General features: G+C 37.1%; 1 protein-coding gene across 1 annotated transcript in view; it reads right to left on the bottom strand.

The window, feature by feature from the left end:
- SEMA5A (sema domain, seven thrombospondin repeats (type 1 and type 1-like), transmembrane domain (TM) and short cytoplasmic domain, (semaphorin) 5A) overlaps positions 1 to 12,020 on the bottom strand; it is a 239,068-nt gene that overhangs the window by 201,923 nt on the left and 25,125 nt on the right. Inside the window, exon 3 of the mRNA XM_009883755.1 lies at positions 911 to 956. Coding sequence (XP_009882057.1) covers positions 911 to 956 — 46 coding nt within the window. The remainder of the gene's footprint in view (positions 1 to 910; positions 957 to 12,020) is intronic.

The following is a 12,020-nucleotide window of genomic DNA, read 5'->3' as shown; positions in this document are numbered from 1 at the left end:
TAGTTTGGGAAATAACAGGCACAATACTGAATCTAAAGCTAGTTAATTTTAAATTGCATAAATGAAAAGATTACGAAAAACATACATTTCTATTTCATTGTGATTTTCTATTTCCAACCTTAGCAAGTTAGTTAACTTAATTAAATTTACTAAAACAACTCTTAGAGCCAAGAACGCAAGAATGACGGTTAGACATGATGCCAAGGTTAAAAATAATGACAGAGAAAACCAACAAAAACTAAGCAAGGAACGCCACTTCGAAGACTGAGGGAAGATGAGATTGCTGGTATAGTAAAGTCATACGATGTTCAGGGTAAAATAAATTGATCAGGGATTCTCACCTTTCTATGAAGCCCTACTGCCTCTAAAAGGCTTTGTTTCACCTCCCAAGCTCTAACAAGTTTTAAACAAGATAGCTGCCTTATACACAAAGTTGAGATTCTGATACCTGTGTTCACACTACGTTTCTTGCTTGAAAATCTGCTGATTCATTTGACTACTTTAACTTTAGCAAGTGTGAGTGAAATTGTTTATTTATCATTATTTTTAAAAAATATCTTGTCTCTATAGTAACAATAAATTCTGAATACCAAAGCTGCACAATAATAAATTGGAACATTTTTCTAAGAGAACATGATCCTCCTTTCCGGCCTCCATTTTGTATAGATCCACTCTTATCAAAATCACAGCAGAGAGCAAGGTAACATCAGGTCTGTATGGCCTGGGACAAAGGCTAATCTGGAATTAAAATGGATAATAAGACTTATATAATATGGGGCCGTAAAGAGGACAAAACCAGATGCATACTTATCTGTAGTTATGAAGCTTTTGAATATCTTGATTATCTGCTTTAAAACATCTGCTTACCTACATCATGCAGAGGAACTAAGAAAACAAGCATAAAACATACCTGTATTAGAGAGAGATCCTCAAGCTGCAACCTGAAGAGGTAGTTTCTGGGGTTAAAAAAAATAGTAGATAAAAATTAATTGTTACTAGTGTTTAAATAAAAACATAATAAATGAATATAAAAGACAGGAAAAAAAATAAAAAACAATTGGTAGTCAGGACTCTAAATTCTTTCAGGGACTGTCTTAACATACCGCCCTTTGGGCTAAGGGCCAAGGTAATTTCTAAAACAGATTTTCAGCTTGAAGGACAGGCTGCATATGAATAAAGTAGGTATTTATACTGCACACATGTACACCTGACTCATTGCTCCAGTCTTGCTTTAGAATCAATGGGAAGAAATACTCAGTGCTTCAGCAGATTCGTGTGACCAGTGTTAGATGTCTAAATGAGAATAAGAGGACAGGCAGATTAAAACTGTCGATTTCTCTCCACAATGATGGGAATCTTACGCAATTAGTTAAGGCACAGATACATAAAGTTTGAAGTAAAGAATCCCATAATAATGGCGTGTCTGTAGAAGCCACAGAGTTTTCACAATTCTGATTGAAGTCATGTCATACCCGATGTAATTTCTTTGGCACCCAAGGATTTTTTTTCAATGTACAGCAGGAGCTACAAACAAACCAAGCATATTTTTCAAAAGCCCATGCTTTTATTGCAAAAGGGATTTCTCACTCAACTTTTTCTCTACAGCGGTATTGCTGCACCTACAGAGTTAGGGAGGAGTTCAGGCAAACCACAAAAAAAAAGATGTGACGCAAAGGCACTGCTTGATACCCGGATAAATGATGGGTTAGGATACTCAGAAAGGTGAGCGTACCTCACTGACCAAAAACACTTCCTTCAGCACATACTGGTGCAATATATGTGCACTATCACAGCTCCTCCCAACTTACTGTGTCTACTTAAAGCAGCTGTCTCATTACACCTGTTCTTAAAAACCAGCTGTGTTGGTAGTGCTTGTGGTATCATATCAGTCCATGACCCTCATAAATCTGATCGAATACTGCACCATCTTTGAACTGATTTCAGCACATCCTTCTCTAGTGCAAATTCTCTTTCATGCTAGGTCTGCAACAGGGATCTTCCATGCTCCATGCCCATATTCCTCCTGCCTGACTTTTTTTTCTTTCTTTCTTCTCACACCCCATTCTCATTTTTCCATTATGCCTTTTTTTTTTTTTACTACATTTTCACATATATAATATTCTTCAGTCCTCTTCTAATTTTTACCGTATTTAAATCAGTTCTGATTTTCCAATGTTGGTATGGAGTGATTATGTTTTATAAATAAAAATATTTTTTTGAAAGATTAATATAAATTACTTCAATTTAAATTTATTCATAACAAATCTGTAACATTAATTTCTAAGATTTCAACAAATTCACTTAAAGTAACAAAAAATAGATAACAGATGATTAAATTTGAACTTTGAATTTAAATATTTGCAATATTCACAAATTATCTGCAATATCACATCCATGCAACCGGTTAAAGGTCATCTAGTCCAACCTCCCCTGCAATGAGCAGGGACATCTTCAACTAGATCAGGTTGCACAGAGCCCCGTCCAACCTGACCTTGAATGTTTCCAGGGATGGGGCATCTATCACCTCACTGGGCAACCTGTGCCAGTGGTTCACCACCCCAGTGTAAAAAATTTCTTCCTCATATCTATTCTAAAGCTACCCTCTTTCAGTTTAAAACCATTGTCCCTTGTCCTGTCACTACAGGCCCTATTAAAAAGTCTGTCCCCATCTTTCTTATAAGCCGCCTTTAAGCACTGCAAGGCTGCAATAAGTTCTGCCCAAACCTCCTCCAGGCTGAACAACCACAACTCTCTCAGCCTGTCTTCATAGGAGAGGTGCTCCAGCCCTCTGATCATTTTTGTTTACACATTTTTTGAGATAATAATTCTAATTCTTTCCAAAGAGGCATGAGGAGCCAGCGGGGGGGAGGGGCAAGATGGACAACAACACAAAAATAAACTGTGTCTAACAAACAAAAAATATTCTTTTCCAAAGCGTGTATCTCAGAAACACAACTACTATCATGGCCAGCTTTATGGGCTCTGGGGTGCAGCTGCGTGTATTTATTTATTGACTCTGGTACATACATGGTCTACTTAAATTGTAGATGTACAGGAATCATGTCACTAGTCTTTCCTAGGGATATTGCTAACAGGAGTTACTCAAAATTCAAAAGGCAGGCTATTAAGGCAAGAATTCATGAGAAAGTAAAGACAAAATGTTTGCTATTAGCATACACAAATTGCTACAAAGAAATAACTAAAATAGTTGGGTTTCAGTCATGAAGAGACCCAAAGCGGGCAAGCAAAGAAAACAGTACATGGCAGGACAATGTTTACGCAAAGTTTCATCCATAAGCTAAATACAAGTTGACTTCAAAGACTTTCACTGAAACTTCAATAAGTAGTGCATATAGTCTTTCTAACCCATCTACACACTCTCTGTAAGGACAAAAAAATACCTTTACAACAGCAAAATGTCTTGCTCAGAAATATTCAGCAGGGAACATAAATACTTAGTCTGCTCCTCACCTCATTGCATATAAGCTCCCATCAACCATCATTGATTGTGCTTTTTTCACTCCAGATATCAAAGTTAAAGAAACCTACAACTTCACTGCCTTTGCAAATCTTTTTTTCCACTTACAGAAGCAGAACAACTTTTTTCTTCCAGAGAAACTGAACTGCATCCTCAGCAGACATAAACAGTTTTCTTAACTCAGTGGTATCAGACTCACAGGAGTGACACATAAATGCTCCATCTCACTCTACAAATAAATGAAGTCTCTGTTGCAGAATATATGAGCAGACTGATCTCACGCTTCTCAATTTTGGGTCAGTACTTCGCATAGTGTCATGTCAATCTCTATGAGTGCTTCATCTTGAGATCTCTACTGAAGATTTATCACTGATGTGGCATTTTAAGACAGATTACCAAATTATTAATGTCTGTTTGTGGTCTTTCATCCTTACATCATTTCAGCCTATTAATAAGCAAACTATTGTCCCAAACTGTAAAAATTCTAAATCAATAAATACATACAGTATCATCCTGAAGAAAAACAGAGGCTGAAAGTTTTGTGGTTTTTTTTTTTTTTCCTAGAAAATGAGATTTTTATCCTATGCAGTAGAGCACAACACTTCTACCCATTAATATATGAAGTGTAGAATTAGAAATATTGACCCTAGAAGTGTTAGGGAGAGTAAAATGTCTATATTCATGTGAATGAGCCAAGAGCCAGAGCTAATTAGCATACATTTTTCAACTTCCCATGGGTGCCAATAAGCAATTAAAGTATTATTTTCAGCATCATAAAGCCAGCAGAAAGAAAATTAAATAAGAAGAAAAGCAATGTGCAAAGCATAGCGAAAGCTTTATACCTTAGCAACATAGAGGTAAACTGGGCACATGGACAGCACAGAGTGACTGTGACTACATAAATAATGCTAGGACCAGTGGCAAACTAGCGCTTAGAGAGCAATCAGAGTTACTCCTACCTATATGTGCCCATTTCAGTAAAACTTTCAGGACTACATTTAGCTCTACAAATACCTACTGTATTTCTTTAACATTCTAAGGCATGCACCTCTAACATGCGAGAACTCATTCAAAAAGGACATTTATGAGAAAATCAAAAGAAAAAATATAAGCACGACAGCAAAAAGACACACTGGAAGTATGATATTAATAAATGTGGCAGTCCAAATAAAAAGTCAATGCCAATTTTCATGACATGTACAGAGCCATTAGGCTGCTCACAAGATAGGTGACAATACTTTTTCCAATTTATTGAGATTATGCCCTGGATTGCCATTTTTCAACCTTTGTTTAGCTTTAGTGCATTTATGCATTGAAGGCAACAAAGGATGCAAAATAAAAATGACCAAGTACATAGATACAAGCATAGATTACAGACCTCTTCGCACATAGACTTTTCTCTTGTCCAAATACGGTGGTAATAAAAGCAAGACAAAGACAGCTTTACGTGCTGGAATTAAACTGATTTGACACTGGTGGTAATTGGTAAGTTTGTTTCCATTTGGTGTTTAATGAATGAGGAAAGCAAATATGTTACATAAATCTGCAAACAGAAGGACACTGTAATGAGAGGAAAACAACTCACTCTGAGATAAAGCAGCATCCTGTATTCCTTCTGATAGCCAGCAGGCAATAAGCATTTTGCTATACATTCACAGCACTGAACAACTTTTCTAGCTAAACTATGATAACTAAAGCCTGTTAATCAAGAGCCTGCTCAAACCCAATGGCAAAGACTTCCACTGCTACCACTGGGAACTGAACGAAGCACCGCAAAAAAGCATGCTCCAGTCACCTCCTTGACAACAATGTATTTTGGTCTATTGCAGTGAATACATTCAGTATGACTACAGACAAAAAGTATAAAACTAATCTTCTCTATGTTCCTAAACAAGCCCATGTCAAAAATCAATTGAACACCCATAAAGATTCAAAAGTAGAGCATGCTAGTAACGGTGGTTAAATCCAGCACTTTACCCTTTTCTTTGTGAAACAGCAAGCTATAAAACATGAACGCACCAACAACAAATACTGTTGCATTAAACAGAGACATGAATTAGAAAAACATAAAGGTGGCACATACAGCTTAGGAAAACGAACTATAGAGTGAGCTTTTGAAAAACTCCTAAGATAGCAAAAAACCCGAACAACATACCAACCCACCCCAAGACCCCATATGCATCTGCAAATGAAAGCCTGAATCAATAAATAGGGGTTGCAGCAAACTCAGAAACCCAAGGTATGACGAGATATGCTACCAAATCCCCTGGAAATAAACGAGTAAAAGATTCCTTCCTGTGCACTTATTTCAAGAAACTATTTCACATAAAAGAAGAAAATTTTATTCAATTTATTGGAAGGAAAAAATGTCAAGACTGAAATAAGCTCTGTAAGAATCAACTACTAAGCAAAAAGTCACGATTCCACAATCAAGACGGGAAAGTTTTGGGTAAAAGCCAATTCTATTTCTGCAGTGTAGTAAAATCAGCAATTGGAAATAAAATGAAAATAGAAAAAGAAATAAAAATAGGAGGAAAGGAAATAATCAATATAAATAAAAAATTATGAGGCAGAAAATTCATTTGTTTATATTAAGATACGATAAGAAAAATCTGTGAAAAAGCTAAGGATGATACATAAAAGAAACAGAATCAAAGTGATCTAGTTGAATAACTATATGAAAATGGTTGAATTACAATAGTGAAAAGCAGAATGGTCAATAAGTGATTTTTTTGTCTGCATTTTGCAGGAAATAGAAGTCTCAGCCAACAAGAGTAATGAAATAAGTTGCTTACTGACAAAGTAGCTAAATATGTGAAAACAGCATATACATAGAGATATATATTTTCAAACTAGCAGATCATGCTAATTCAACCTAAAAATTATAATGATCTTTGGTCTTCTTATTGCTCTTTTTTAATAATTACTAAAATTTAGGCATTCTCGAGGAATGAAAGGTGTAACCATGTTTTATTAACATATCCACCTCTGCCCAGGCGATAGCTTTTATAGCCTTTTTATAGCCCTGCATTTCAGTGCCGTTAAGGCACGTACAAGTAGACAAGTCCTCAAGGACCAAACTGCTGGTGATGTAGGGGAGAAACCATTGTGTTTGGATTAACATTCGTTGCAGAAGAAAGGAGCAGCTAACTCACATGAGAACACAGTCTAACCAGGAACCAAAACAAGACCTAAGTTGTCATATTCTGCAGCAGGATGTGTACTACTGCTAGCACAGATCAAATGTGTCATGACTTCAATTCAAGACAGGTACCTTCAGAAGACCACTCATCTAATGTAATTTCTAAAGATGGCGTACACTGAAATAGCAGTGTTCTCTGCCAAAGAAGTTCCATTTACCCCTGCCATTTCTCTTTTCATCTTACCCTGAGTCAACTCTAGGGCTCCTGTGATGATGCATCATGTTAGTTCCACTAATTAAAATTGTAAGACATTAAATCAGCACAAGAAAATGTGTAATTTTTGTGGGGTTAGTGAATTGATGAGCGTTACTCTGCAACCAGACTATTACCAGAGCTGGTGCAAGGCATGAGCAGGAGACGTACAAAGCATTAATTTTTTAAAATATTTAGGAACCCATTGACAAGGCAGGAAAGAGAAGCAGTAGGGGAGAAAGACCTTCCATTTTTCCGCAGCAGTAGGATGATAATTTCTCTTAGATTTAACATTAAACCATACCTTAGATTAGATCAGATCCATCAGTGGAAGGACAGACATTGATTACCCTGAGCCAAGTGTTAAATGAGCAATAAAACCCAGATGGATGTTCAAAGAGTATAGCACTAATTCCTGGGCCTGTATATTCTCCCAATATGTAGCGCTCAGAGCATCTCATTAACAAGAAGCTCTCAGATTCTCCTGCTGGGAGCAGACAACAGCAAGAAGCAAACCTGTACAGTTATTTATTCCTTTATTAGAGATTCTTAAACCACTGCTAATAAATCCTTTAATTTGCCTTTCTGTTATTATGGCAAGTAGTGGTAATGGTTCAAATTAACGTTCCCAAACACACATCTAAGTGAAAAGGCCTACTGTTACAGTCCTTCATCAGCGAGATAAGGAGTGACTGAGGCAATAAGCCACCTCAAAGCAAGTTATAATCCTCAAAGCAAGTTTAATTAAGTTGGAGGAGCACATACAGGAGAAAGCCACCATTATTAGGATGCTCTGTGTAAAAAATAATGTAAGATATGCCTAAATGTATATTATCCAATTAAAAAAAGAAGATGAATAGCTTTGAGTTCCATTTCTTACAAGTAACTATATAATTTTAAAGTATAGCTGAACTAGCTCAACTTGAATTTTAAAAAATACATTACCACATCTTAAGAATGAACTCCAGTTAGGCTCCTACCAGTTCATAATTTCAAGCACAAGAGGATTGGGAAGAGGAGAATTGTTTATTTTTCCTTTAAAAAAAGAAGTTTCTTCTAACATAATGCTTCTTTTATGGTCTGAATAAAACCATTAAAAAAAAAAAAGTCATGAAAAAAAAGACAAAAAAGAACGGATTAAAAGGAAAATGTAACTAATCATTTTGAACCTCAACATTTTTGGACAAACCTTCTGGGTTTGAGACATGCTTCTAGTTGACTTTCACCTTACCAGAATGGCTGGAACCCTTTTAACAGTTTTTGATTTATAAAAAGTAAAGCTGATAACTGTTTAGTGCATTGTTTGGGAACGAGGAGGAAAAAAAGGCAACACGCAACTTGCCAGGGCAACTCGGACACCGCTGTATCCTTTCCCTCAGCTGGTCTTTTCCCCTCTCAATTGACCTTTCCAGGAGAGACACAAAGAAAATGCTGCAGGACATATGGCAAAACACTTCCACACAGGAAAAGAAGGCATGGTTGTTCTTGGGGAAATCCATGAATCTCCATGCTTACTGGCATTTCAATATACAGAAATCATTATCATATTTGATAAGATGCTAAGTCAGCCCACTGAACAGCACACAGAGAAATATTAATCTGAATATTTTATCAGGATTTATCAGAATAAGATAAACAAGCGGTCTCTCATTTCCTTGAGCTTACCGAGGAGCTAATGCCCTGAGAGTAATCCTTCGCTGATGCCACTTAATTATAAAAGTAAATTCTGCCCTGCCATATGTTTTTTTTGGAAAAAAACAAATGAATTCCCTAGAAGGTTTCAGATTGCAAGACAACTCCTTTATTTTTATCTGCCAGGTCATATCTGATGTTAAGAACAATGCCTGGGGCAAATTTTAAAGATATAGTTTCATGGGAACATCACTACATTGCCTTGTGTCAAAAACCAATAGGGTCCATAATGTACTAACAACTGTTTTACATCCATACTGAATTTTCCCTGTAGAGCGTTTCTCATTACTCTATTTTCCTTTTTTTCCCCTCCATTTTACATAAATGTATAATCTCATACAATCTAGCGCGTATCTATTAAGAAATAAAGTTCCTTTTACATTAAATCTAGACCTAATTGACATAACACTGAAAAATCTGTCACTTTCTTCAAATGTAAATTTTAAACCCCAGCAACCATAATGAAAATCATTCTTCTTCCCTTAATTCAGCTTCATAAATTGAACTGTAATCTTCGCTTGTCTTCCCTATGCACTTTAGCCTGTTTGATCAAAGTCGGGCAAGATCAATTTCTCCCTCTGCCTTTTCCCCTGTCTGTCCCCACCCCCTCCGCCCCCCTCCCCCATTTCTCCAAGCTATATAAAGGAATTTTTCCACACGGACAATTTGTGCCAAAATGTCCCAAGTAAGCAAGGCAACTGTAGGTTGTTACTGAGATCCTGGCTAACTCATCAGTCATTTTAGAAGATATTCCTCCCCTCTGAAGCCCTCACCAATAGTACACATATATCTCCTTTTGTACAACAGATTGGCAGAAGACCAGATAACACTGTTTTAAAACAACAGTATTACAACACTTGGGCTTCAGATCCAATATATGTCATTCAGCAGACCTGTTACACTGGAAGGCATTAATGATTGTCAAGTGACTCTGACACAAAGACAAGTGCAAGCCTCCTTACACTTGAAAGTTGTGCTAGCTCCTTTTGCAATTAAAACAGGAGGTATAATTCAACCTGTACTGTGTAGCAATATTCATAAACTAAAGCAGCCACTACTAAAGGGCATTGGACTTCATAGTAAGAAACGTGTATGATTGTGACCTAAGAAATAAAGACACTCCCCACAGCTGAGGTACAGGATTGGTGAATTTGAAAGGTGAACAACAAAATGGACTGCAGTTACTTGTTTCTATTGCATTCAGAGAAAGATGACTGTGCACACTCTAGAAATAAGCCAGGCTGAGCCAAAACCAAACTTCATAGAATCACAGAATTGTCTAGGTTGGAAGGGACCTTTGCGATCGAGTCCAACTATCAACCTAACACTTCATTGGGATCAGCACCCTCTCTCCCTAATGGGGGTCGTGGGAAAGGGAAAGCGGGAGGTGGCTCCAAATCTTAGGCAACTCCTCAGCACAAGGGAAACATCAGTGCCAGGGTAGACTGGATGATTAAAGTGAAGGTGTGAGCTAGTATTGGAGTAGTAACATTCGTAGATCACTGCAGATGGTAATAAGGCTAGGAGACTCCGGATTAATCAACTCAAGACCTATAGGAGAATCAGACATTTTGCAGAACAAAGTAAAATATCAACCAGAGACTTCTCACAGGGACTGGAAGACAACCTGCGGAGGTAGGGGGAGGACAGATAAAATTGTAAAAAATACATTTTTGCACAGCAACTACAGAATGCCCACAGACATCAGAAGACCACCTTTATTTCCCAAACTGGACAAGCAAGACTAATCTTAGAAATACAGGACTAGTAATTACCTTCCCAGTCATTGTCTGCTATGGCAAATACTATAGAATAATGTCCCTTTCATACATTTAGAGATACCTATTTCAAAAATATTTCTGCTTTTATATTGTTCGCACTGGTAAAATGTGACAAAATTCATTGTTTCTTGACTAAATTACCCATGGCCAATTTAAACTGATTTGGTTTTCTGCCAACACTACCATGTAGTTTATACAGCTGTTTCCTTCCGTAGATGTACCTGCTGATATATTTATGGGCAGGTGCTGGGCACACACTCAGCCTTTGTTTTCCTGCACTACAATTCCAACCTTCTTCATTTGCCTTTTAGCAGCCCTTCCCCAGATCTCTTTCTAATTTCAGTTAACCTTGTTTAACCATATATAAACAGGATAATACACACTACGACAGTTTAAAATCTCCCAAGGACTTGTGCAACAATATCAATAGTTCTCAGTCACTATGGGAAACACCTTATAAGGCATCATGGGATCATAACTGTCTTTTTATGTAGGTGCATGACACTGGCAGATCCCAATGGGAATCCAGTCTGAATCCCAGCTGGAATCTTCACTACCTTGCTTATTAAGACAATCAAGTCATGAACCTCTTTAGGGGCTGTAGAATTTCAAAAATGGAAGAGAATCACCCACGACATCAGTGATGGAAAAGATATTTAAGAATTTCCAATAGTGTCAAATTTTCACAATACTGCTTTATTTGGTTTCTAAGACAGAAATTTGGAGGAAGAGTTCACTAAACTCCACTACGGGGAAAAAAAAAATCTATTATAAACTTAAGCTGAGGCGGGACACAGCTCGTGGCTGTGAAAATCACTCCTCTGGTTTAGAAGAATACCACCTTACTAAAGCAGAAGCCTAGACACACAAGCATCACCCCTTGTTTCTGTTTGGATACTAGACAAGTAAATCATAATGGGAGTGCTCCTCTTGGCAGTGTAAATGGAGTCATATAAGTTTATTTGTAGCTTTGCCATGTGCCACTATACATTTTCCTTCTCTACCATTGATTGGGTAGAGAAGGGAAACTGCGTAATTATAATTTTCACAACTGAGCAGGAACTTCTAATTCTTCAGATCTTACTGAAATCACAGTGCACATAGTTATTAGTTTTTCAGTAGTGAAGTGTTAGTACAAGAAGATAATAAAAAAAAATGTTAGAATATTCTAAGAGAAATAACTGTATATCAAAAGATATTTCACTAGGGAGGAGGAATTAACAGTGCATTCTCTTCACTGTCTTTATGAGAGCACATTTGTGGCTTAGGACAGAAAATTAATTCTTCTAAAGGCTCTTCAGATATGTGAATCCTGTGAGGCAGATATGCAAGGAACTTGTACTAAAATTTTATCCACAGGCCATAGCACACGTATGGTAATATTAATGCTCTGTTCAGGTGGCCCTGGGTGAAGGCGAACTACAAACAGTGCGTTAAGGACAAAAAAACAACAACAACATCAGTGCAGCCAGTTGAGGCTACAACGAGCTGCAAAAAACACTTCTGGAAATGAGCAGAAAACTCAACATCATATTCAGTGACACATTCATTCTACATAGTAGCAGGAACTACATACAAAAGGTGCATAATCAGTTGCATTTTTGGGACTACAGCACCATGACAACTGGTTGCGAGTCTCTGAATCTATGACTACATGACATACAGTGACTTTCA

The sequence above is a fragment of the Charadrius vociferus genome, unplaced genomic scaffold, assembly GCF_000708025.1.
Source record: "Charadrius vociferus isolate BGI_N301 unplaced genomic scaffold, ASM70802v2 scaffold103, whole genome shotgun sequence".
In the NCBI taxonomy this organism is placed as follows: domain Eukaryota; kingdom Metazoa; phylum Chordata; class Aves; order Charadriiformes; family Charadriidae; genus Charadrius; species Charadrius vociferus.
The sequence above is the reverse complement of the archived record's forward strand: the minus strand, read 5'-3'. Positions and strand labels throughout refer to the sequence as shown.